Consider the following 27505-nt stretch of genomic DNA (forward strand, 5'->3'; position numbering starts at 1 on the left):
TGTAGTCTTGTAATCTGGGGAACCGGGTTCAAGTCTCCGCTCCTCCACATGCAGCTGCTGGGTGACCTTGGGCCAGTCACACTTCTTTGAAGTCTCTCAGCCCCACTTACCTCACAGAGTGTTTGTTGTGGGGGAGGAAGGGAAAGGAGAATGTTAGCCGCTTTGAGACTCCTGAAGGGGAGTGAAAGGTGGGATATCAAATCCAAACTCTTCTTCTGCCATTTTCTATGTATTATATTTTATTATGAATGGGCATTTTAGGTTCTTGTTTTATTGTTTTTGTACTTGGTTTTAACGTGTGTGTGTGTGTGTGGTTTGTGTTGTAAATGGTTTTGAGCTACTCCCATGGAAAAACGTATAGTATTGAAGTTGGGTTCATTGATGCCTGGGCAAAAGGTTTGCTTTCTTCATCTGTCGTCTTAGCAACCAGTTATGTGCCCACCCTGATAAGCTGCCACTCAGTAAACACTTGTCTGCATTTGCCCAGTGCCTGAAAATAACATGGAAATAAAATGCCCCCCTCCATCTGTACTTCCCTGTTCACACCACAAACAGCTTGTCTGATGTAGCATTCGCTGCTGAACTCCTTAATCTTGCCTGTTCCAGCCTTGAATTCTTGAAGGACAGGAGTGTTTCCCTTTTTGTTGTGGGCAACCATCCTGAGGCAAGCACAATTTAATTTTCTTTTCCAGGAAGCTGCCCTTCCTGATGTCCTGTTCATCCCTGTGCACATAATCCAGTCTGCTTCACTGAACCCAAACATGCCTGTTTGGAAACCCTCCCCCCTCCCCTTGTGAAATGAAATGGCAGCTCAGGCTGTAACTGCAGTCTCCTTTCTCTCTCCCCGCTCCCAGGTCCTGGAGGAAAAAAATGAGATTCTGCCTGCCACTTCCTTATTTGCACTGGGAGACGAATCTAGCAAGATTTCACCACCAGCAGCCATGAAGAAGGGGAGGAAAAGGCTTCACAGCACCAGAAGCAACTACTTCTTAGGCTGCACACCAATTAAGGAAGATGGCTGAGGGCCGGATCAGGCTTGGAAAGGAAAGTTTGGGCCTGCAGGCAACAGATATTTTTATAGTGTATAGTGTTGTTTTTAGAGCTTATACGTTTTTTGAATAAAGGAAATTCAAGTGTCTTGTTCTCACTTATTAGCTCGTTCAGCAAGGCGTGCGGAAACATTTTCAGACTTGAGAGTCATCTATTCCCTTGTGGGAGGGTATACCAGTGACTGGGAAGCCCAGGACCAAGAGCAGGAGGTTCAATGGGGGCAACTGCGGCTATGGAAACGTCACGAGGCTTCTGCCCCCTGCACTGTTCTCCATACCTCAAAGTCTCCTTCCATGCAGAAGCACCAGAATGCAGAGCAGGACAGGTGTGAGGGGGCATGGCTTGACAAGAGTCTGTCTAAACAGGCTTAGGTCTAGTCGTGACCGACTCTGGGGTTGTGGCGCTCATCTCGCTTTATTGGCCAAGGGAGCCGGCGAACAGCTTCCGGGTCATGTGGCCAGCATGACTAAGCCGCTTCTGGTGAACCAGAGCAGAGCACGGAAACGCCATTTACCTTCCCACTGGAGTGGTACCGATTTATCTACTTGCACTTTGACGTGCTTTTGAACTGCTAGGTTGGCAGGAGCAGGGACCAGGCAACAGGAGCTCACCGCATCACGGGGATTCGAACCACCGACCTTCTGATCGGCAATAGACTCTGGTTTAACCCACAGTGACACACAAAATCTTTTTTACTGAAAGAGTTGGGAAGAACAGAATGCAGCTCTCTTGGGTTTCGTAAAGAAGAGGTCAGAGCTAACCACTTCTTAAGAAGCCGGATTGTGAAAAACATTAGAAGCAAAGGCTAAGGCTTGGGTCTCCTGGAAGCTTTTCACAAGCCCCAGAGCAGATCCAGACCATAGATTTTAAGCACATGACTTCCCTCAAAGAATGCAGGAAGTCATGTGTTGAAGGTGCTTTAAATTACAGCCAGGATCTGCCCCTGAAGGATGGCACCTTTTCACTATTGAGAGTGTACCGTATCAGGCAAGATTAGTGCCCGCATGTATCTAGCAAGCAAAGATCACCAGTGTCGAAGCAGTGATTCTTCAACATCAACTTTGTTGGACTGGTCATGTTGTTTGGATGCCTGGTCTTCCAAAGCAACTACTCCGAACTATTCCAAACTTTAAAATGCTGGTGGTCAACAAAAGGTTTAAAGACTCACTTAAGGCAGATCTTTAAAAATGTAGTATAAACATTGACAACTGGGAAACACTGGCCTGCGAGCGCTCCAACTGGAGAACAGCCTTTACCAAAGGTGTCTGGGCTTTGAAGACACTTGAACTCAGGACGAAAGGGAGAAACGTGCTAAGAGGAAGGCACGCTTGGCAAACCCCTCCCCATAATCAACTCCCGTCGGGAAACCTATGTCCCCACTGTGGAAGGACGTGTGGGTCCAGAAATGGCCTCCACAGTCACTTGCGGACTCACTGTTAAAACCGTGTTTATGAAAGACAATATTACTTGGCTATGAGTGATTGCCAAAGAAGAGCAAGCATTAAAATTAATTTGTATTGTTAACTGCTACATTAGATCCTATTAAGCCCAATTGCAAAACAGGGCTATGACCTTGAATCGACCGAGTCCTTTTTAACCCAGCTGCATAAAAACAGAACTGATTAATCCATTCTGAAAAAAAGCTTTGTTTACTAGAACAGGTATTACATGGCAAGGAGGTTTTCAAGAATAACGAGGCCGGGAAAATAACAATCACACACAAAAATGGAGAGGGAAATCTGCTTTCCCCCCCATTTCCCACATGTATATTAAATATATATTGTATTGAACTCATCACACACACACAGCTCTCCAAAGCAAAGGGTATAATGATATTCCTATCCTTCTGGCTCAGTATTTCTAAGGGGGGGGGGCAGCTTGAGACGCAGGTGTTTTTCCATCACACACTCCTTGGCAACGTGAAACCAGATTGCCTCCAGAACCAGCTTTGTCAAAACAGCACTGTCCCTTACTGCTTGCAGTTCGCTTAAAGAAAATGTTATGAAGAAGATGTATAGATGGTACCCAAAACCAGTGAAATTAGCAAAAATGTATAGATCAATTTATGTTGGGAATGTAAAGAAAAAGATGAAACCTTTTACCATATGTGGTGGTCTTGTAAGGAGGTGAAAGCTTTCTGGGAAATGTATTATAATGCACTTTTAAAAATGTTGAAATATACTTTATAAAAAACAACCCAGAAGCTTTCCTATTAGGTATAATAAGTAGAGAAACATGTAAGCAGGATAAAACATGGTTTTTTATATGCGACAACAGCGGCAAGAATGTTATTAGCCCAAAGATGGAAGCAAGAAGATTTAACAAGGAAAGAAAGTGGCAGATGAAATTAATGGACTGTGCAGAATTGGTGAAACCGATGGGAAAAAATCCAGAACCAACAGGACCAGGCTTTCCAGAAAGACTGGAACAAATTCATGTTATATATGAAGGACAACTGTAAACAATTAACATCGCTAGTAAGGTTACAGGAAGGTTTGTAAGGATAAATTTACAGTGGTGCCCCACAAGACGAATGCCTCGCAAGACGAAAAACTCGCTAGACAAAAGGGTTTTCCTTTTTTCGAGGCGCTTCGCAAGACGAATTTCCCTATGGGCTTGCTTCGCAAGACGAAAACGTCTTGCGAGTTTTTTCCCTCCCCCCCCCCTTTTTCTAAGCCGCTAATAGCCGCTAATAGGGGTGCTTCGCAAGACGAAAAAACCGCAAGACGAAGAGACTCGCGGAACGGATTAATTTCGTCTTGCGAGGCACCACTGTGATGAATTATTGTAGTTAAGTAAGGAATTATGTAAGGGTAAGATTTAGCAGGAATAAGAAATAGAGGAAAATGCAAGGTATAGAGTTTAAGTTTGGAAACCACTAGTCAGGGAGGAGGGAAAGTTACTGGCTCATGGAGCCAAATGTTTTATTTTTGGGGGAAAGGCTGTTATGATGTTACGCAAAGAAAACAGATGTAAAAACCAATAAAAATTATTTGAAAGAAGAGGAAAAAACTGCACTCTTCCCCCCGCAACTCCCATCCAAGAAAGACATGTAGGAACCACCAGAACAGATGTAGTACCACCAGAACAGATGAACAGGTGCTGCTTCTTTTAATTCCAAGAGAGATCGGAGGAATGGGCTATGCCAGGAGGACAATCAACTTTTTCCAAAGCTCTTGTGCTAAGCCTTCCACCATCTAAGGGCTTCCACATGTTTTCCATCTAAGCTCCCATCAGTCCCAGTTTGGGTCCACTGCAGCTAGACTGTAGCCAACTGGGAGAGTAGAGCCCTCTGTTTGTCTTCTGTCCCTCCGTGCCCTCCATTCTTGAAGGCTTCTGGAGAGGGAGAGGTGGAAGCGCTAAGGCAAAAAAGGTGAGCGTTCCCTTTCACAAGTTATCGTAGTCGTCGTCTTCCTCATGCTTCCTCTTCAAAGTGTTCGCCTCGCCAGAGCTGCCCTGCGACGACACCATGTTGGTGGTGATGAGGATGTTTTTGGACCCGATCAGGGAGGGGTTGATCAGCACATTCTGGACCGTGGGGGTAGTTGGAGTCGCTGAGGAGGAGAAAGGGAAAGATATTTGTTAGATAGTTATACTGCCTGTCTATGCCAAAAATCAAGAATGATAGATAGATGGATACATGGAGGGATAGATAGATAGATAGATAGATAGATAGATAGATAGATAGATAGATAGACAGATGACAGATAGATAGATAGATAGATAGATAGATAGAGATAGATAGATAGATAGATAGATAGATAGATGATAGATAGATATAGATAGATGATAGATAGATAGATAGATAGATAGATAGATAGATAGATAGATAGATAGATAGATAGATAGATAGAGATAGATAGATGATAGATAGATAGATGATAGATAGATAGATAGATAGATAGATAGATAGATAGATAGATAGTCAAAGCTGGGGGAAATATGGGAGAAATGTACATTGATAATGTTGTCTATGAGAATAAAAAAAGTATTGTAAATTAGTTTGGAGATGGTATTTAACACCAGTCAGATTAAATCAAATAAACAAGGAATATTCGGTGCTATGTTGGAGGGATGCCAGGAAACGGAATTACGTTCACATGTGGGGGTGTACACATGTACAGTTTTTTTGGCAAAGGGTGTTTAAGGAGATAACAGAAACCACTGGTCAAAAAAAGCTGATCAAAAGTCCAGAGGTATAATGATTATCGATTTACGATGGGGTGGAAGGTTCACAGGCTATGAAGGACTTGCTCACAAATTTATTGGCAGCTGCACGAATTATTATAGCTAGGAAGTGGAAGGGGCAAGCAGGATTCCCCCCAAAATAGACAAAAGGCAATTAGTATTTCATCCAGCAGAGCTTTACAGCTACTGAAAGTAAATGAGCATAATAGTCACAAATCCAATACATTCAGGATTGGCACTGTCCATAAGAAATCCAGTTGCAGCAGACTTACTTTGCTGTTTCGCTTTTTATCTGTTTCCAGGCCTCGTAAGAACGTTAAGAGTCTGGCTTCTGGATCAGGCCATTGGAGCATGTAGTCAAGCACACTGTTCTCAAAGTGGCCAACTGGTTTCCTATGGCAAACCAGCAAGAACCTGGGTAGAATTGCCCCCTCTGCAGCTAGCATTCAGGAAGAGACACAAGCACAGCCCTCTCCTCCCTGAATTTGCCTAACCCTCTTTCAAAGCCATCTAGCTTGTTGGTCATCACCGCCACACGCGGAAACAAGTGTCAGTTTGCATTTCTTGGCACAGAAAATATTGATATTCCAGGCAGTCAAAGGAAAGTATTCCTCTTTGCAACAACAGCTGCCAGGATAGCAAAAAGCTGGGGGGACGGGACCTCATCAATAAAAGAATGGCAAATTAAACTTTGTGAATACAGTGGTGCCTCGCAAGACGAAATTAATCCATTCCGCGAGTCTCTTCGTGTAGCGGTTTTTTTGTCTTGCGAAGCAAGCCCATTGACGGCTTAGCGGATTAGCGCTATTAGCGCTATTAGCGGCTTTTATCGGCTTATCGGACCAGCTGATAAGCGGCTTAGCGGCTTAGAAAAAGGGGGGGGGAACCCGCAGGAACCTGCAAGACATTTTCGTCTTGCGAAGCAAGCCCATAGGAAATTCGTTTTGCGAAGCACCTCCAAAACGGAAAACCCTTTCATCTAGCGGGTTTTCCGTCTTGCGAGGCATTCGTCTTGCGGGGCACCACTGTATATAAATTTGGCAAGATTTACAGCATTCTTAAGGGAACAATTGGACCAAAAATCAGCAGAAGAATGGGATTGTGTCAAAGACTGCATGAAATAAACATTGTTCTGGAGTAAATATATCGGTATGTAATGAATGAAGCTTTGCAGCGTTAAAGAAATTGAAAAAACGGTGCAAATGGTATAAAGATAGAGGTAATTTACATTAGACACAACAATTCAGAACGATTAAAAATTCTGAAGTCTCAAAACAGAGGAAGGAAGTCAATGTGTATGTGTTTATATACGTAAAGTTTGCTATGATGGTATGGTTTTCTTTGTAGGTTTGTTTTTTGTTCTTTTTGTTTTGTTTTTCCTTTTTCTTTTTGGATTTTGTTTGTAATTTTTGTTGTAATTTCGCATTGAAAGTAAAGGAAAATAAAATAAAATAAAATATTGATCTGATGTGTAGAGATCTTTCCTATTCTAATTAATTCAAGAGGGTTCGGAGAGCTTTTCTCTGTGTGAAAGAAACAAGCTGAAGGTTTGTGATGTTTTCAGTTATTCCTTCAAAGAAGCAGAGTACAGCTGGCTTAAACTGGTCCTGTTATCTCTTTCTGCCAAGGTCTTGTTGACTGTAATAACAAGGCCAGAAGAGATAGAAAGAGAAAGTGGATTTCACACTGTCTCTTTCTATCTCTCTTCCTTCTGGTGTGGTGTTTTGTATACAGTGGGTTTTTTAAAAAAAAATAATAATAATAATTAAATTTCCATTTTATAATATTTAAATACATCCTTATTGTTACCTTAACTTTTTGCTCATATGAGCTAATCGACTTCCCTCCCTCCCACCTCATGGTTTTCATAATTCGTTTCTATATCCTAGCATTGGTACCTCTTCCAATTTACATTTCACTTATTCCAATTATCACAAATTTTGAGTAAATATATATAAAAAGGCAGTAAATATAAAAAGGCATTAATCATTGTTACAGGTCTTTTCATAACAACCCTGCTAGTCTTGTTAATTGTTTTTCAATTATCCTTCAAATATTGTACAAATTTACTCGTGTCTTTTTGGAAAGCTCGATCACGCTGGTTTTTGATTCTCCCAATCAGCTCCGCCAAGTCTGTATACAGTGTTAAGGTTTAGTCTTATTATAAGTTATTGTGTGTTTAAGTTAAGTCTGCTGCAACTGGATTTCTTATGGATGGTGCCAATCCTGAATGTACTGGATTTGTGACCATTATGCTCATTTGCCTTCAGTAGCAATAAAGCTCTGCTGGTTGAAATATTAATTTCCTTTGGTCTATTTTTTGGGGAATCCTGCAACGTGTTTTAAGTTTTTGCTCTGCTAACTGTACGTCGGAGTTCTGCTCTGGATAGATATTGAGTAGAATTAATGACAGAAAGTGCCATAGTTACAACTGTGTGCCTCACAAAGAAGTACTTTGTTCCTAATCTGCCCTGAATCTTCCAACATTCAACTTCAGTGTAAGGAGACCAGCTGGCTCCCTCTATCCAGACTGAGTTAAGGATACGCCGGAAATATTTTTTGCAGGAGAAACAGCCTTGAGGCAGCTGGGTGAAGAGTAAACACCCTGTTTTTCTGCACAGAGGAATGCAGCTCTGATAAGATAGGCATGCTTTTGCTCTTTGAAGGTGACTAAATTTCTAAGCATATGTGAAGTTAAGGCGAGGGGATGCCTCTATAGAAAACCTGTGTACTTTGCAGGCCTGTGGAACCCATGAAAGTGGCTTCCCCAACAGCCATTATTCTCAGCCAATAAACTTGCATCAACCTTTTTCATTGAGCGTTTCTCAGGATGCGCAGAGCTGCACTTTTTATTATTATTACAGTCAAACCTCCATTTTTGAACATTTCGGCTCCCGAACGCTGAAAACCCGGGAGTAACTGCTCCGGTTTTCAAACAATTTTCAGAAGCCAAACGTGCCTCGCAGCTTCCGTTTTGCATTTCCCTATTGCAGGCACGTACAACAGGTAGATCGTGATCTACCGGTGGATCACTGGACGTCTGTGGTAGATCACTGGCTCCCCCCTAAGAAGCTCAACAAGTTTGGCTCCCCCTAAAAAAAGCTCGGGACGCAGGTGGCGCTGTGGGTTAAAGCCTCAGCGCCTAGGGCTTGCCGATCGAAAGGTCGGCGGTTCGAATCCCTGCGGCGGGGTGCGCTCCCGCTGCTCGGTCCCAGCGCCTGCCAACCTAGCAGTTCGAAAGCACCTCCGGGTGCAAGTAGATAAATAGGGACCGCTTACCAGCGGGAAGGTAAACGGCGTTTCCGTGTGCGGCTCTGGCTCGCCAGAGCAGCGATGTCACGCTGGCCACGTGACCCGGAAGTGTCTCCGGACAGCGCTGGCCCCTGGCCTCTTAAGTGAGATGGGCGCACAACCCCAGAGTCTGTCAAGACTGGCCCGTACGGGCAGGGGTACCTTTACCTTTACCTTTTAAAAAAACTCAAAACTTTTGCCCTGCATCCCCCCCACAAAACGGGGCTTTTCTCCTTTTCTCCTCCCTAAAAAAAGCTCAGCAACTTTGATCACTGCCAGTCTTTAACTCCGTGAGTAGATCGCAGTCTCTTGGAATCTGGCCACCCCTGCCCTACTGTATTGAAGCTTCCACTTTCAGTTTTTGGTAGTCAGACGTTGCGGACGTTCAACTGTCTTCCGGAATGGATTACGTTCAACAACCGAGGTTTGACTGTATTATTTATTGAATTTATATATCGCCCTATACCCGGGGGGGGGGGGGGGGGCGGGGCAGTCCACAGAATGAAATCAAGATACAGTGGATGCTCAGGTTGCGAATATGATCCGTGCAGGATGCATTTTCGCAACCTGCAGCGTTTGTAACCCGCGTCTGCGCATGCACGGGTTGCCATTCGGTGCTTCTGCGCATGCGCAAAGCGCGATATAGAGCTTCTGCGCATGCGTGAGCGCCGAAACCTGCAAGTAACCCGTTCCGGTACTTCTGGGTTTCGGCGGTCCGCAACCCGAAAAAACGCAACCTGAAGCAGAGGTATGACTGTATAAAACCACAAAATACCTAATAAAAATACGAACAACAACCCGATAGCCTACCCTCCAAGAAGGTGGCACAGGTATTGGGTTTCGTCCTCTAGCTAGAAAGGGATGTCAGCCTTCACAGCAGTTCCTCTGACTTAGGTTCAAGGGAAGCAAATGGTCTCCCCATCGTTATTCTCAGCAGCGGCTAGTGCCCACTGGGGCTGCCAAGGCAAGACGCACAGAGAGCAGCAGTAGGATGAATCAAAGCCAATGATAAGAAGAGCCACCATTTGATCCAGGCATAGGCAAACTCGGCCCTCCAGATGTTTTGCGACTACAACTCCCATCATCCCTGACTGCTGGTCCTGTTAGCTAGGGATGATGGGAGTTGTAGTCCCAAAGCATCTGGAGGGCCGAGTTTGCCTATGCCTGCTCTGACTAGTTGCAGGAAGGAAGACGGGTAGGTGGGGCTAGCTGAAAGCTGGCAGATTGCCTGGTCAGTGAGCTACTTGCCTAATAATAATAATAATAAATTTTATTTATACCCGACCCTCCCCAGCCAGAGCCAGGCTCAGGGCGGCTAACACCAGTAAAAGTTACAGTAAAAACATAATAGGGAAAAATGAAAAATAAAACAATTTAAAATACAGGTTCAAATGCAATTTAAAATGCAGCCTCATTTTAAAAGGACCATATTTCTCGCTATATAGGACGCACTTTTTCCCCTCCAAAAATTAAGGGGAAATGTGTGCGCGTCCTATGGAGCGAATGCAGGCTCCTTGGCTTCAGCGAAAGCAACGTGAAGCCTCCGAAACGCAGAGGGAGCGCTCCTTCTGTGCTCTGCAGGCTTCGGATTCCTTTTGCTGAAGCCGGGAGAGCAAGACTCTCCCGGCTTCAGCAGAGAGGGAGAGCTGCGCAGCGCCCCTTCAGCCAAGCAGGAGGAGAAATGGAAGGGGCTCCGTGTCTCCTGCCGCTTCGCTGAAGGGGCGCTGAGCAGAGAGGGGGAGATCTTTTCTTTCTTGTTCTCCCCCTCTAAAACAAGGTGTGTCCTATGGTCGGGTGCGTCCTATAGAGCGAAAAATACGGTAACCCATAGATCACATAAAGGGAGGGAAACATAAGGGTCAGACTGAGTCCAAACCAAAGGCCAGGCGGAAGAGCTCTGTCTTGCAGGCCCTGCGGAAAAAAATCAGATCCTAACACAACAGCCCCTACCCCTCATTCTTCTACAGGAGTTTGCCACATAAGGGTGCAAGGTGGAACACGCACAAACAGCCCCCCTCCAAATCTTGCAAATAAAGAGAAGGCACACTTGAGATCAAGGGACACGGGTGGCGCTGTCGTCTAAACCACAGAACCTAGGGCTTGCCGATCCGGAGGTTGGTGGTTCGAATCCCCGCGACGGGGTGAGCTCCCGTTGCTCGGTCCCTGCTCCTGCCAACCTGGCAGTTCAAAAGCACGTCAAAGTGCAAGTAGATAAACAGGTACCACTCCGGCGGGAAGGTAAACAGCGTTTCCGTGCGCTGCTCTGGTTCGCCAGAAGCGGCTTAGTCATGCTGGCCACAGGAACCGGAAGCTGTACGCCGGCTCCCTTGGCCAATAAAGCGAGATGAGTGCCGCAACCCCAGAGTCGTCCGCGACTGGACCTAATGGTCAGGGGTCCCTTTACCTTTACCTTACACTTGAGCTCACCCGCCAAAAGGTTCAGCTTTTGTACCACAGAGTCCTGGTTCCCCCATTCGAGGAAAAGCTTTGCAGCTGTAACACCTGGCGGCGTGGCTTGCTCTCACCTGATTTTACGGAGGTCTGGGAGGTTGGGATCTGCACCGTGAATCTTTGACCAGTCAGAGGCATGGGAGTGCCAACTTTCGTTGAAACGGACACCGTCTGAGCTGAAGGAGTTCCTGAAATTCACACAACCAGGATTCAGTTTCAAAGCAGCAAGCCGTTGTTTTTAAATCCAAGGTGACATACGGGGGGTTGCCAGGCAAAAACATGAAGAATAAGGCTCCATCTGCACTATGCATTATCGCTTAACAGTCACGGGTTCCCCCAGGAGCTGCTGTTTACCTCTCCCCCCTCTTCTCTTGCTATCTGTGTTTTATCAGTCGTCTTCTTATTTCGACTACCATCAAACAGCCATAGGACACATTGGAACTATACATTTAAAGCACAATGGTGCCACATTAAAGTAACGGCTTCTTCCCCAAAGGATTCTGGGAGCTGTAGTTTGTTAAGGGTGCTGAGAATTGTTTGTTGTTGTTGTTTAGTCGTGTCCGACTCCTAATCCCCTCACAGAACTAGAATTCCCAGAGTGGTTTAACCTCTTCTTAGGAAGCTCTGGGAATTATATTACCGTGAAGGAAATTAGGGCTTCCAAACAACTCTCAGCAACTAACTATGCTTCCCAGGATTATCTAGAGGAAGCCATGGCTGTTTAAAGTGGAATAAGAGCGCTTTAAATGTATAATAATTTATTATTTATACCCCACGCTTTTGAATTCTGGTGCTGGAGGAGACTCTTGAGAGTCCCATGGACTGCAAGAAGATCAAACCTCTCCATTCTGAAGGAAATCAGCCCTGAGTGCTCACTGGAAGGACAGATCCTGAAGCTGAGGCTCCAAGACTTCATGAGACCTCATGAGAAGAGAAGAAGACTCCCTGGAAAAGACCCTGATGTTGGGAAAGATGGAGAGCACAAGGAGAAGGGGACGATGGAGGACGAGATGGTTGGACAGTGTTCTCAAAGCTACAAACATGAGTCTGACCAAACTGCGGGAGGCAGTGGAAGACAGGAGGGCCTGGCGTGCTCTGGTCCAGGGGGTCACGAAGAGGCGGACACGACTAAAGAACAACAACCCCACCCACCTGGCTGGGTTTCCCCCAGCCAGCCACTCTGGGCGGCTCACAACAGAATATTAAAAACACGACAAAACATCAAACATTAAACACTTCCCTAAATAGGGCTGCCTTCAGATATCTTCTAAAAGTCAGATAGCCTTCGATAGAATCAGAAGCTGAAACTTGCCTAACGTCGGTGTGCTGGGCCTGCTGGTGACGGCACCGACGCTCAGTCGTGGCACCGTGATCCGTGCCGCAGAGGAAGTCAGCTGGAAGGAAGCAGCACCCAATAAATAGGTCATTCAGGGTCACTGGCTCAGAAAACGGCCTGTTTTAAAAGGGAGGGCCGTGCATTCAGTAATACTGTGTCATGGGCTGGTTGGATGCGGAGGGATGGTGGAAGGAAACCCCAGGGGGATAAGGCTCAGAGACCGGGAACGGTGGTTAGATGACGATGAGCAGACAGAGGAAGAAGATAATGGACTGGCATAACAAACGACAAGAATTTGCTGAAATGGCGCAGTTGACAAATAGCCCGAGAGGCAACTCAAAACAAACATTTATGGGGAAATGGGATAGATATAAGACATATGTTCAAAAATATAGTAAAGGTTCGCTATCTATGCTAGCATTTGAGTGACAGAGAGAAATTGAGTTGAGAAATAAGATTAAGGGTATATATTGATATACGAATGCATTAGATAAAATGTAAAGAAATATATAATAATAAGAGTACATTCATTTGTAGAAAAAGAATATACAACGGGATAGACAGGAAGTCCAAAGTGTTGGTACATATATGATTTTGGAATAGCTTTATGTCTTTGTTTTTTCTTTCTTTAGGTACACAAATTTGGTATATAAATTTTGTATACATGTTGGAAATTATATTATAATATGCCCTGTAATGTAATATGATAATGTATACATACGTGACATAAGAACATTAATTAAAAGAAAAAAGACAGAGGAAGAAGACTAGGAAGAGGAGATATCGGAAGCTGGAGAGGCTACAGGGTTCAGTGAGGGGGAGAGTGTGTGGCAGACAGACTCTTCATTTTGGGTATGCTCCTTACCTTCTTCTGAAAAGACTTCAGCCTGTAATTTGGCGCTGTGAGGCAGTATCTATCCGGCGGCAACCTCGGGCCCGAGTACGGCTTTATCAGAGGCAACGGCATTTGGTTCTTCTGTCTCGCAATATCTAGCAAAAACTTTTTCCAAGAAAGAAAAAAAAGAAGTAATAAGAACACAGGAAGGTACCTTGAACCAATCAGCCCATTGGTCCAGCAAGCTCAGTATTAGGCTCCCTGATTGGAAACAGCAGCTCTCTAGGGCAAGCACAGGCAAACTCGGCCCTCCAGATGTTTTTTGGGACTACAACTCCCATCATCCCTGACCACTGGTCCTGTTAGCTAGGGATGGTGGGAGTAGTAGTCCCAAAACATCTGGAGGGCCAAGTTTCCCTGTGCTTGCTCTAGGGCACGGGTGTCAAACACAAGGCCCGCGGGCCGAATCCGACCCACCAGACCTTGTCATGTGGCCCGTGTAGCCAGCAATTCCTGGTGTCCGTAAGGGCCGCCCCCCTTCCCCCGCAAGCCCTTTTATCAATGACAAAGGCAGAAACGCTCCTTCCACGCCTGTCCGGCTCTGCAAAAGGCAACCCTTTCATGCGCTTGATTTGCAACCCAACCCAGCCGCTCGGTGCCCTTTCGGGTTTCTCCCTCTCCTCCTCGCTAAGCCCCGAATCGAGCCCGCCCTCCGCTGTCAAGGCCTGTCTGGCTCGCAGTACCCATTGCGGCGCTTGCTTCTGGGAAATGCGGACCGCTTCCCGGCTCTCCGCCCTCGCTTTGCCCGCTCGGATGGAGCAAAGCACATGACACCGGCTGCGCCATCGCAGGGTCCGCGCGCGTAAGAGCCGTCGCTGCGCACGAGGCTAGGGATCCTTCTCTCTCTCCCTCCCTCGGTTCACCTTTGGCCCTGATCGGAGAGGCCTGATCCTGGGCCATCACTCACTCTTCCCTCTTGCATGGGTCACTCGCCCGCCGCCGCCTCCTCCTCTCCTCCCAGAAAGAAAGGCTGGATGCGGGAGGGTCGCTGCACCATTAAAGTCCTGCACATTTTCTGCAGTGTGTACAAACACCGAGGTCTAGCCGCAAAGTTAGCAAGCCTAGGCCCTTGTTAAGGTGGGCTGGAGGAGGGTTGGCTCGGAAAGCCGCGCGTACAGTGACAGCGTACAGTGATACCTCAGGTTAAGTACTTAATTCGTTCTGGAGGTCCGTACTTAACCTGAAACTGTTCTTAACCTGAAGCACCACTTTAGCTAATGGGTCCTCCCGCTGCCGCCAGAGCACGATTTCTCTTCTCACCCTGAAGCAAAGTTCTTAGCCTGAAGCATTATTTCTGGGTTAGCGGAGTCTGTAACCTGAAGCATATGTAACCTGAGGTACCACTGTACGTTTAAAGCACATCAAACAGCCATGAATTCCGCCAAAGAATTCTGGGAGCTGAAGTTTGTTAAGTACGTAAGAATCACAGAACTGCAGAGCTGGGAACCCAACTCTGGTCATCTAGTCCAACCCCCTTGCAGTGCAGGAATAGGAAGGTGGCCCATACAGGAATCGAACCTGTGACCTTGGCGTTATCAGCACCACGTTCTAACCAACTGAGCTGACTCTTGGCCTTGAGGATCCTGAGAGTTGTTAAGGCGCCCCTATACCCTCACAGAGCTATTATTTGAAAACTGTCTCTCTTGAAAACTGTATCTGTGCGAGGGGAAAAAAGAGCTCTCCAAACAACTCAGCCTTCTTAATAAACTGCACCTCCCAGAATTCTTTGAGGGGGAGTCAACACTGTTTAAAGTGCTATCACAGCACGTTAAATGCAAGGTGTGGATGGGGCCTTAGCCTCTCTTATTCTTCCTCCCTGCTTCCGTTTATTTTCTTAGTTAGGTGTTGCTTACCTGCCACCTTCCTTCCATAATAGGACCCAGAATCATATATATGTGCCTTCCAAACACACCCCAGCGCCCTGCCTACCCTGCTCACGTTAATTTTGCACAGAGCTATGCTCGTGTATAGGGGATGCGGGTGGCGCTGTGGGTTAAACCAGAGAGCCTAGGACTTGCTGATCAGAAGGTCGGCAGTTCAAATCCCCGTGACAGGGTGAGCTCCCGTTGCTCGGTCCCTGCTCCTGCCCACCTAGCAGTTCGAAAGCACTTCGAGGTGCAAGTAGATAAATAGGTACCACTCCGGCGGGAAGGTAAACGGCGTTTCCGTGCGCTGCTCTGGTTCGCCAGAAGCGGCTTAGTCATGCTGGCCACATGACCCAGAAGCTGTATGCCGGCTCCCTCGGCCAATAAAGCGAGATGAGCGTCGCAACCCCAGAGTCGGCCACGACTGGACCTAATGGTCAGGGGTCCCTTTTATGCTCATGTATGGCTATAATAAGAATCCTTCCCTTTCCCCAATACAGTGGTACCTCGGGTTACATACGCTTCAGGTTACAGACTTCGATAACCCTGAAACAAGACCTCGGGTTAAGAACTTTGCTTCAGGGTGAGAACAGAAATTGTGCTCCGGCGGCGCGGCAGCAGCAGGAGGCCCCATTATAGCTAAAGTGGTGCTTCAGATTAAGAACAGTTTCAGGTTAAGAACGGACCTCTGGAACAAATTAAGTACTTAACCCAAGATACCACTGTCTCACATGATGCTTTAGAAAGTTCCAGAGCCACTGATGTATTAAAACATCACTGACGTATTAATCGCCTTTCAAACCGCCATCTCAAGGCCCTTTACACATAAGGTAATAATAATAATAATAAAAACAGTTAAAGGATAATCAAAAACAGTTAAAACATACATCTCTGGGTGGTGGGGAAGTAAATGACTGGTCTGTCCTGCACTGGATAGCCAGCCTCACATCGTCTGCGTCGACGCTCGACTTCTTTGCATGACTGGAATAAATTTTGGCATCTTCCAAGATGGTTGTCACATATCCTGTCAGGAAGTAAAAGCCAGAATGCAAGAACGTAAGTGCGGCCTGCAGGATCAAACCAAAGGCTCATTTAGCCCAGTATCCTGTTCACACAGCGGCCAACAAGGCGCCTCTTCTGGGAAACCCATGTGCAGGACCTGAGGACAACACTTGCGATTCCCCACTTGTGATTCCCAGCAAATCCGTGTTCAGAACAGTGATAGAAACTCAGATATATAAGCTGGGCGCCAAATGGCTCCTTAAACCAGGGTTACAGCTGCCAAAACAGAATGTCTAGTTGCCATTTTTGGGGCCTGATGGCTAAAAAACCATATTTTTCAATACGACTTTTTGGTTCCTGAAACTCATTTCTGATTGTTCAGATAATATATAATGGGTAGAATTCTACTGCAATGCTCTACGTGGGGCTACCTTTGAAGGTGACCCAGAAACTACAACTAATCCAGAATGCGGCAGCTAGACTGGTGACTGGGAGTGGCTGCCGAGACCACATAACACCGGTCTTGAAAGGCCCAGTATGTTTCCGAGCACAATTCAAAGTGTTGGTGCTGACCTTGAAAGCCCTAAACGGCCTTAGTCCTGTATACCTGAAGGAGCGTCTCCACCCCCATCGTTCTGCCCGGACACTGAGGTCCAGCTCCGAGGGCCTTCTGGCGGTTCACTCGCTGCGAGAAGCGAAGCTACAGGAAACCAGACAGAGGGCCTTCTCGGTGGTGGCACCCACCCTGTGGAATGCCCTCCCGTCAGATGTCAAAGAGATAAACAACTACCTGACATTTAGAAGACATCTGAAGGCTGTTCAAGGAAGTTTTTAATGTGTGACATTTTAATGTATTTTTAATCTTTGTTGGAAGCCGCCCAGAGTGGCTGGGGAAACCCAGCCAGATGGGTGGGGTACAAAGAATATATTATTAATTATTATTATTATTATTACAGGATAGGGGATTAGTGTGCGAAAACAGTTGCGATCCAAGGACCCCCAGGCCTGCACCTCCAGATGGTGGAGACATCAGGCACCATTCTGGCCCCCAGGCATCTTCACTTGGCCGCAAGTGGAAGAGAGCCAGGTGCAAAATTTGCCAAGCCCCTGGCCAATTCTTAATTGTCAGGGACTGGGCAGAGGAGGAATGGTGGAGAGCCTTCCAGGGAGGAGGAGGAAGAAGACTGTATAGATTTACAACAGGGGTTTGAGGGAGATAGCAGCTCAGAGACAGATGAGGGGGAAAGTTAGGAAATCATGGGAGAGCCAGAGCAACACCCGGCTGACACATTGTCATTAGAAAGCATTCCACACCCTCCATCTCCCAGAACCCGGCGAGCCTTAAAAGTAGGAGAGCAAAGAGCTCAAAGGCAGAGGACATGATGACAAATGAAGAAGTGGGAGAGAGACGGGGGTGGAGATTCACAAGCGACAACACCATTATCCATTATGCATTACTGTATTTTAATACAGTGATACCTCGGGTTAAGTACTTAATTCGTTCCGGAGGTCCGTTCTTAACACAAAACTGTTCTTAACCTGAAGCACCACTTTAGCTAATGGGGCCTCCTGCTGCTGCCGCGCTGCCAAAGCACGATTTCTGTTCTAATCCTGAAGCAAAGTTCTTAACCCGAGGTACTATTTCTGGGTTAGCGCAGTCTGTAACCTGAAGCATATGTAACCTGAAGGGTATGTAACCCGAGGCACCACTGTATTGTGTTGGAAGCCACTCAGAGTGGCTGGGAAAGCCCAGCCAGATGGGCAGGGTATAAATAATAAATTATTCTTATTCTTATCCAAGAGGCTGGGTTCTATAGCCTCTCTCTGTAAAGACTGAAATGAAAAAGGACTGTAGGAAACTTTTCCTTGTCTCTATACTGTCCTGGGCAACCAGCCAGGAGCCGCTGACATCATCCTGACACTAACACTGGTTCAGAAAGTGCCTCTGAAAGTTGAGGCAGCCCACAGCAGCCACTGGAAGCCTTATTATCCTCTGATCCTCTCTTATAGCCATCCAAGTTGGGGGTGATATAGAAAAAATGGGGTGGATTGGCTTTTGCTGCCCAACTCCCCCAAGGAACTGAATCCTCTAAGTCCCTGATAGGTCAGAGATGAATGGATGGAGGCAGGAGGCAGTGAAAGCAAGGTAGATCTTTTATTTTTCTGTTGCAACAGACTTCCCTCCCCTCCTTGCAAGGAGGTGAGAAAGACCCAGAACCAAGAAGAAACCTCTCTTTTTAAGGTTTGCATTTTGGCACAGAGAAGAAGCACATCCCCTACACAAACAGTCAGAAATTAGTAAAGGTAAAGGGACCCCTGACCAGTCGGTCCAGTCGTGACCGACTCTGGGGTTGCGGCGCTCATCTCGCTTTGTTGGCCGAGGGAGCCGGCGTACAGCTTCCGGGTCATGTGGCCAGCAGGACTAAGCCGCTTCTGGCGAACCAGAGCAGCGCATGGAAACGCCGTTTACCTTCCCGCTGGAGTGGGACCTATTTATCTACTTGCACTTTGACGTGCTTTCGAACTGCTAGGTTGGCAGGAGCAGGGACCGAGCAACAGCTCACCCCGTCGCGGAGATTCAAACCGCCAACCTTCTGACTGGCAAGTCCTAGGCTCTGTGGTTTAACCCACAGCGCCACCCGCGCCCCTTGTCAGAAATTACATCACACCTAAAGTGGGGTTGCTGTGGCTCAGGCAGGCCAAGGTGTGATATTCCTGAGGATTTGGCAAGTTTCACATAGTTCCAGACACAGTTTATACAAAACATTGGCATTTGATATGATAATCAAGATGCCTGTCAAACATCTCTCAGTGCAGAGCATCTGAGCAAACAATCAAAATTAATAGAAAGGAGGTTCATAAATATAGGAAAGGAATCCCTTCAGGAACTTCCCCTGATTGCTATCTGCCTACCTGTTCAGGCAAAGGGGGTTAAGGAGACAGAGGAAATATTGAGTCTTTAGCGAGAGCCAAGATGGCTTTCGGATTGCTCTCCTGTACCGTTTTAGAGATGTGGTTTATATACTTATGTACACGTGTTTACCTTGTGCAATTAACCCGGTAGTAACCCTTTCCGGTACTTCTGGGTCGCTGTAGCACATAATTATCAACATGTATTCTACATTTGAGACCTTAGAACTCCTATGACAACAGAAAGTTGGTTCTGCCAGGAGCTCAGACTTCTGGGTAAAGAGGGAAGTTCAGAATAAAGCAATTTCTCTCTGCTAGCTGCTGTCATTCTCACCAATTTCTCCTGTGCTACTTTGTACCAGGTCTTCAAGGCCCAAGGAGTGCTAGTCTTGTGCAATTATCAACATCTTACACGAGCTTCAGGTTGCGGTTTTTTGGGTTGTGGACTGCCGAAACCCAGAAGTACGAGTTACTTCCAGGTTTCGGCAGTTGTGCACGCGCAGAAGTGCTAAATCCCGCTTTGCACGTGCGCAGAAGCGCTGAATCACGCTTTGCACGTACGCGGATGCGGGTTGCAAACGCTGCAGTTGCGAAACGTGCATCCCAGTGGTACCTCTGGTTGCGAACGGGATCCGTTCCGGAGGCCCGTTTGCAACATGAAAAGAGCGCAACCCGCAGCGGCGCGTCTGCGCGTGATGTCATTTTGCGTGTCTGCGCATGCGGTGAAACCCGGTAGGAACCCTTTTCCGGTACTTCCGGGCCGCCGCAGGACGTAACCTGAAAGAACGTAACATGAAGCGGACGCAACATGAGGTATGACTTGTATATAACTCCTACCTGGCGGGGGCAAATTCACCCAAACCTTTGACATGGAGACAACATTTTGTTTAATTAAAAAAAACAAAAACCCCACACAGCATGGAGACAACTTGAGGCATCTAATCATAGCCTGCATTTTTATTAAGGCTTGATCAGGGCCTGTATTTTAAAATGAGCTTAAAGATTTTCAAATGTTCATGCCAGGCAGAAGACTAGCTGCCTAAGAACCTTGGCAAGATGTTTATTCTCCTGGACAAGGGGGCCCCCTGATTTATAGCAGAAAACAATTCTCAAAGGGAATTACAGGCTGACAGCCAAGGTTACACTGACCCTACATATTACAGAAGATAAAAAAAGAGATAAACATAATTAAGAGTTGATAAATAGTAAAATAAAACCATGTGCCTCCCATTAAACTTGAGCCATATTTTCCTAAGGTTGAAAGGTCAAGAGCAGTGAAAAAGGCAACTGGCTGGCAGAAAGGAAGAGAGTATTTTGGGAAGTCTTTTTCTAAAGTTGTTTCTTTCTTAAACTGAGATCCTCTTAAGATTTCTTTTCCTTTTAAAAGGTTATTTATGTTATGTATTAAATATATTGGCTTAAATGTAATTATGCAAAGGAATTAGAAACTAAGAAATGTTAAATCCTTATGCTAGATTCTTATTTCATATAGTTGGAAGAGATCACAGGGGCCATCAGCCACCAGCCCAGCCCCCCTTGCGAAGCAGGAAACATCATTAGAGCACACATATGGTTGTCAGGCCTTTGTTTAAAGACCTTCAAGAGAAGGAGATCTTTCAATAATGATGTGAACTCAAGATCCTTGACATCTGTTTAAGATAAAAATTTAAGATTAAACCATCTATTTTGGAGGGCAATAGGGCGAGGTGAGCTGGTAATTAAGGTTCCTTGTTGAGACACATGTAAGATATATTACTACTTATTTGTCATTTATAGATAGAAGAATATATAGCTTTTTGATTTCCATAAAAGGGCAAAAGGAAATGGGTGTATCTTTTGTGATTGGTTCTAGCAAACAGCCAATAGGAATTTCAACCAGGCTGATTGGACAGAGGCAGCCACAGGAGGAGCAAGGGGGCTGGATTAAGGAAATATAAGTGCTGGCCAGAATGGCAGGAGGCCAGGCCAGAGCTTGGTAACCATATACCACTGTGCCTCATATTTATTTGTCTAACAAATAAATTGTTATTTTAATTTCTCTATTGCTGCGTTGAATATTTCATTCCAGCTAAGCGTTAACCACAAGCAGGGTGCTACAAACTTACTATATGCAAACTCCAACATCTGATTTATAACCCGTGGCTCATATTCCGTGATCCCCATGTCTTTCAGGATCTGGGCCATCACCTGTGCAAACCAAGAGAGCAGAAGGGCGCGTGAGAAGCGGGATCCCCCTTATGGGCTGCAAACTGCAAGCAGGAAATGCAACCATTTTCCTTGCAGCTGCAGCCCCTGCAAGCCCAGGGGGTGGGGGTCCCCGGCAGCCCCTCTCCGCTCCCCCCGCCTCCCCTCCCAACCCCACACCTGAGCATCTTTGGGCGCGCTCTTGGGCGACGCCATCTTCACCGCCTCCATCGCCGCCATCGCTCCTAGGCGGTGAGAGGGGGGGGAGAGAAGCTGCAGCTCATTGGGCATGCGCGTCCCAACGGGCGCATGCGCAGTAGAGAAAACGAAGCGCGGGCCCGTCCGTTTCGCCCTCCTCCTCGTTGACATAGTATAGAAGGGTTGTTGGGGCTTTTTTCGAAGACTAGCGCCTCCTCCGTCCGGAGGCGGCACTGCCGGGTTTCCTTTCATTTTAACTGTAGCCGCGAAAGAAGCACTTGATTAAAGAGCAATTGAAGAAATTCAAGATTGCGGCTGCGATTTCACACATACTCTTATCCTGCACAATGCTGAGGTTCACTTTAAAACTGCAATTAAAAATGCATCCCCAAAAAATAAATAAATTCAAACCCACAAAGTTTCTAAAAAAGGAACCTGCAGGCGCTTCCTCTTGTTGGAATGTTTCAGAAGTTAGCCTATTAAAGAAAACAGTCGACTTCTTGTGCAGGTTTTGAAGAAATGTGGATTTTACGTATTTGGGAATTCAAGCGGGCGTGGGTTTATGTCAGTGCTTCGGCCAGCAAAGACAGTCTCGTTCCGAGCAGCCCAAGGGAACGCAGCACTTAGATGAAATTGGGATCAATCAATCCATAATTTAAAATAGAAACGACAACAAAAAAAGCAACTGTTGCATTGGCCGGGAATCGAACCCGGGCCTCCCGCGTGGCAGGCGAGAATTCTACCACTGAACCACCAATGCAGGCACGAGCTGCAATTTTTTGCAGGGATGCTTGTGCACATCATGCCGGTCGCTTCTGGTTGTGACTGCGCAAGAGCATCCTTGCTAATTGCAGTAATTAAAAAGAGTTGCTGCATAAAAGTTGCACATGCAAATGCATTGGTGGTTCAGTGGTAGAATTCTCGCCTGCCACGCGGGAGGCCCGGGTTCGATTCCCGGCCAATGCAAGAAGCTTCTTTTTTTGCTGCCCCCCCAACCCCCCCCCCCCACCTAGGAAAGTTATCCAATGTTCCACAGTTGCAAAAGCAAATACTACTCTCCTGGCATAAGCTTTCTGTGCACCACCATCAGTTTCATCAGGTGCATGCAGACTGCTGGCTTGTGCTGTGCTGCACAAATGGTTTTGCTCCAACAAGTGTTAGTTGCTTTTGCAATGACTGGATTCTCTTGCATGGGGTGGAGGTGGAAGAGAAGGGATTTGCATTGGTGGGGAATCGAACCCACGGTCTCCCATGTGGCGGGAGAAAATTCTACCACTGAATCATCAATGCAAGCAAACCCAAGATCTGCTGACATTGCTTTAAGTCCGGAAAAAGAATTTTCAATGTATATGTCATGCATCCTTTGTTTTGTAAGTACTCAAAGTTTCTTCAGCTTTATATACCATTGAACATAATAATAATCCCCAAAGTGTGATGTAAAAGTTATGTGTGGTTTGTGTGTGTGTGTGTTTTTGTGTGTGTGATCAGCAGTACACAACTTATATCGCACCTTGGTCTCCTTTTATATTTTTACTTACTCAAGGAGGCCACATCACCCAAAAAGTGTTTTGTTGCAGTTTTAACTAAAATGAATTAGCACTTTAGACGTACTGTATTAATTGACTTAGGGAGGCGGCTGGCGCTGTGGGTTAAACCAGAGAGCCTAGGACTTGCCAATCAGCGATTCAAATCCCCGCGACGGGGTGAGCTCCCATTGCTCGGTCCCTGCTCCTGCCAACCTAGCAGTTCGAAAGCACATCAATTGCAAGTAGATAAAGAGGTACCGCTCCAGCGGGAAGGTCAACTGCGTTTCCATGCGCTGCTCTGGTTCGCCAGAAGTGACTTAGTCATGCTGGCCCCGTGACCCGGAAGCTGTACGCCGGCTCCCTCGGCCAGTAAAGCGAGATGAGCGCCGCAACCCCAGAGTCGGTCACGACTGGACCTAATGGTCAGGGGTCCCTTTACCCCTTTACCCTTACTATTAACTGACTTACCAGTGCCGGAATTTGTGTGCTATCAACATCTGTTTTGCAAATTACCACCAATATTAAGGAAGCTTTCTCTTTCTATACTTTCCTGCCTTTCCCTTCCCTCTGACCTAACTTTCCAGTTTCCCTTGCACCCTTTTATAATATGTACATACAGGGATGTTCATAACGGGTACATAACATGGTATCTGATGGATTGGACTGTAGTCTGCGAAACAAATTTATTAAGCCATTAAGGCGTCACGAGAATCTTTGTTGCTTTTTCTGCAAGAGATTAAATACTGCCACCCTTCTGGAAAGTTTTGATTTTGGGGGATGGGGGGATGGGGAGTCCAGCCCAGCTATCCACAACATGATGCCTTCTATTTTGAAGAAGGTTCTTCTAACCCAGTCTCTGATAAGCCCTCTTCTCTCTCTGCCACAACTAGCAAGCCTTGTAAATGGATTGCCAAATTTATTACATGGTGTCTGCTTTGTGTGGGGCTCACCCTATGAACGATAATCCCCAGATTTGGAATTTATGTATGCTACAACAGCAGCAAGGATACTTATTGCAAAGTATTGGAAGACACAAGATCTACCCACCCGGGAAGAATGGCAGATGAAGGTGATGGAGTACATGGAACTGGCGGAGATGACTGGCAGAATCCGAGACCAGGGAGAAGAGTCGGTAGAAGAAGATTGGAAGAAATTTAAAGTCTATCTACAGAAACATTGTAAAATTAAGGAATGTTAGAAGGATGCTGGAATGAAGCTATGTGGTTTTAGCAGTAATGTTATAAAGGATTAAGTAAGAATGGATTGTTAACAGGTCAGAATGTAAAGTTACAATATATTAAGATAAATTAGTAAGATAAAAACAAAGAAGGAAAGGATTTGCTGAAACAACTAATGAACTAGAATACAAAAAAGGGAGGTGTGAGGAGGTCAAGGAAACAAGCAAATGATAGATAAGATATGGAAAGATGGATTTGTTCTTAATTGTTTTTTATTTTTTTTCTGTATTTTGTATTTTCTGTTTTTCTTTTTCTTTCTTTTTTATTCTTGTAACTTTTTGAAACACCAATAAATATTTTTTTTTTTTTTTTAAAAAAAAAGATAATCCCCAGATTTCATGGGGGGTTTTTTTACAAAAAAGATGGATATATAACCAGTCACTTTCCAGCATTTGTAGAACCTGAGATATGAGGCCAAAATTGCCCTGTTGGAACAAGCAGGATTCTGACCTCCAGAAGGTTGGTGGTTCAAGCCCACCCAGGGACAGCCGTGAGAAGAATTTCTGCTTTGCAGGCGGGTTGGACTAGATGGCCCTCAGGGGACCCTTCCAACTTTACAGTTCTATGATGCTATAATACTCCTGTAGATTCCAGCGCCTGGTAAATATACAGGTCCTGTCTGACTCATTTATGTTCGTGAAAAATTAGACTGCTCCCATTGCTTTCTGTATTTCATTTTGCCCACACCCACCCCAGAAAAAAATCCTGTTATTATAAGAATTCTAAGGTCCCAAATATATACCCCATAAGGGAAAGGGAGCAGTTCCCCCCGCTCTAACACAGTGGACAAGGTATTTCGACTCCTTGAAACCTGGGTCCGGAGACTCCCTTGCGATGGCAGAGTTAAAAGCAAAGGCTTCGGAATAATTTGTAAAATCCAGCTGGGAGTGAGGGATGGTCTGGGGCCTCAGCCTTCACATCATCTTATCTCAGTTCCGCCTTTCAGGCTTCCTGCTGGTAATAAACAATAAATCCCAAGCATCAGACATGAATTATGTTGCTGCTGTGAAAAGGGCTGCCTTAGAATTCACAGGGTTTTTGTCTGTTGGGTTCTATGTATAGCCCAGAAACCAAAGGCTACAGGAAGAATTCATCTAGGCAAGCCATCTTCAACCTGGTGCCCTCCAGATTTTGTTGGACTCCCGAGGGAGTTGCCATATTTGGGGGGAAATGAAACTCAAAAGTTGTTGCTGGGCTTTTCTGGGGAAACTCATAGAAATTCTGGGCGCCTGGCAAGCCATTTACCAACAAAGTAGGCAAAATAAATAGTATATTAAAACTATAATTTCAATTATAATAATGAAATAGGTAAAGGTAAAGGGACCCCTGACTCTGGGGTTGTGGCACTTATCTCGGTGGTGCATGCTCTAGTTATTTCCCACTTGGATTACTCCCATGCGCTCTACATGGGGCTACCTTTGAAGGGGACCCAGAAACTACAACTAATCCAGAATGCGGCAGCTAGACTGGTGACTGGGGGTGGCCACCGAGACCATATAACGGCGGTCCTGAAAGACCTTCATTGGCTTCCAGTACGTTTCCGGGCACAATTCAAAGTGTTGGTGCTGACCTTTAAAGCCCTAAACGGCCTCGGTCCAGTATACCTGAAGGAGCGTCTCCACCCCCATCGTTCTGCCCGGACACTGAGGTCCAGCTCCGAGGGTCTTCTGGCGGTTCCCTCGCTGCAAGAAGTCAATGTATAGGGAACCAGGCAGAGGGCCTTCTCGGTGGTGGCGCCTGCCCTGTGGAACGCCCTCCCAGCAGATGTCAAAGAGATAAACAACTACCTGACATTTAGAAGACATCTGAAGGCAACCCTGTTCAGGGAAGTTTTTAATGTGTGACATTTTAATGTATTTTTAATTTTTGTTGGAAGCCGCCCAGAGTGGCTGGGGAAACCCAGCCAGATGGGCGGGGTACAAATAATAAATTATTATTATTATTATTATTATTATTATTATTATTATTATTATTATTATCTCGCTTTACTGGCCGAAGGAGCTGTCCAAAGACCGTTTTCCCGGGTCATGTGGCAAGCCCTAGGCTCAGTGGTTTTGACCACAGCGCCACCCGTGTCCCACAAAATAGGACGTCCGTACTCTCAGCGGAGAAATGTTGGACGGTATGACCGTGCCATTTCTTCTCTCTGTGCCCTATCCAGCGGTCATTCCTCCTTTGGTTACTGTGGTGGATAAAAGGTTCGACTGGCTGCCCCAGGCACTGCGATTCCCATGCGGCGGGGTTGATATCTCCAACCTTTGTGCCACGTTTGCAGGGGCTCTTGTGACGCAGAGTTGGTAGGCCAGCGGGCCTGGTGCCTGAAGCCAGCTCTCCGTAGAGCCACGTCCTTGGGTGGGATCCTGCCCTCTTCCATTCTGTGGACCTCACCGAGCCAATGCGGAAGTCTCCGAAACAGGAGTGTGAACATGCTTAGGGGAGCACATCTTTCCTTGCCCCAAGTTCTCCTGGCAGGCTGCATGCACACCAAACCTATAATAATAATAATAATAATAATAATAATAATAATAATTTATTTATTTATTATACCATCTGGCTGGGTTTCTCCAGCCACTCTGGGCGGCTTCCAACAGAACACTAAAATGCAATAACCTATTAAACATTAAAAGCTTCCCTAAAGAGGGCTGCCTTCAGGTGTCTTCTAAAAGTTTGGTGGTTGTTTTTCTCTTTGACATCTGGTGGGAGGGCGTTCCACAGGGCGGGTGCCACCACCGAGAAGGCCCTCTGCCTGGTTCCCTGTAACTTGGCTTCACACAGGGAGGGAACTGCCAGAAGGCCCTCGGCGCTGGACCTCAGCGTCCGGGCTGAACACTTTAAGGTACATGAATTCCCCCCAGAGGATCCTGGGAACTCTCCTTTACCCCTTCCCCAGAACTACAATTCCCAGCGCCATTGGCATATCGCCATTCCCAGGATTCTTGGGCAGGAAAACACTGGGCTTTAAACATGTGGCAGCCAAATAAAGACCCTCTTAGCTGCTCTTGGTCTAATTTTGTTTAGTTTCTCAATTGCTGGCTTTTCCCACCCACCCACCTACCCCCCCGCAGTACCATCTCAGTTGCCTCCTCCTGCTGTTTTACATCTTGCCCAAACACCCCGGCTGCCACCTCTTTCGTTCGGCTTACGGCAAAGCGGCCACAGTGACGTCGTCACACGCTGTCTGGTTTCCTTTCTTTAAAAATAAAAATAAAAATAAAAATAAGAGCGTCGGCATCCTATGCGCGGCAAGGGGTGATGGAGCCAAACGAGCTTGTTCAGGGGATTTTCTGTGCAAAAGGGTGAGGAGGAGAATGACTCATACGTTCCATCAAGAAAATTGGCACTTTTTGTTGTGTTGTTTAAGTTGTAAAATT

The 27505-nt window shown here is 46.2% G+C and overlaps 2 protein-coding genes and 1 long non-coding RNA gene across 3 annotated transcripts in view; 2 read left to right on the forward strand and 1 right to left on the reverse strand.

Moving 5' to 3' along the window:
- KIF4A (kinesin family member 4A) overlaps window positions 1–1135 on the forward strand; it is a 35563-nt gene extending 34428 nt beyond the window's left edge. Inside the window, exon 31 of the mRNA XM_079951744.1 lies at window positions 855–1135. Within this exon, the coding sequence (XP_079807870.1) occupies window positions 855–1022 (168 nt within the window). The 3' untranslated portion in view covers window positions 1023–1135. The remainder of the gene's footprint in view (window positions 1–854) is intronic.
- The window catches only part of LOC307202384, a 109858-nt gene that overhangs the window by 48956 nt on the left and 33397 nt on the right, over window positions 1–27505 (forward strand). The gene's annotated exons all lie outside the window — the stretch shown is intronic.
- LOC307202284 (transcription initiation factor TFIID subunit 9-like) lies at window positions 4146–21446 on the reverse strand. The gene is made up of 7 exons (XM_079952149.1): window positions 21353–21446; window positions 21094–21175; window positions 15964–16100; window positions 13182–13316; window positions 12293–12374; window positions 11055–11168; window positions 4146–4604 (listed from the first exon to the last, which is right to left on the reverse strand). Exons 1-7 carry the CDS (start codon window positions 21410–21412, stop codon window positions 4438–4440), a joined length of 777 nt encoding a protein of 258 aa, XP_079808275.1. The 5' UTR covers window positions 21413–21446; the 3' UTR covers window positions 4146–4437.

Source organism: Podarcis cretensis (genome assembly GCF_951804945.1).
Source record: "Podarcis cretensis genome assembly, chromosome: 13".
NCBI lineage: Eukaryota > Metazoa > Chordata > Lepidosauria > Squamata > Lacertidae > Podarcis > Podarcis cretensis.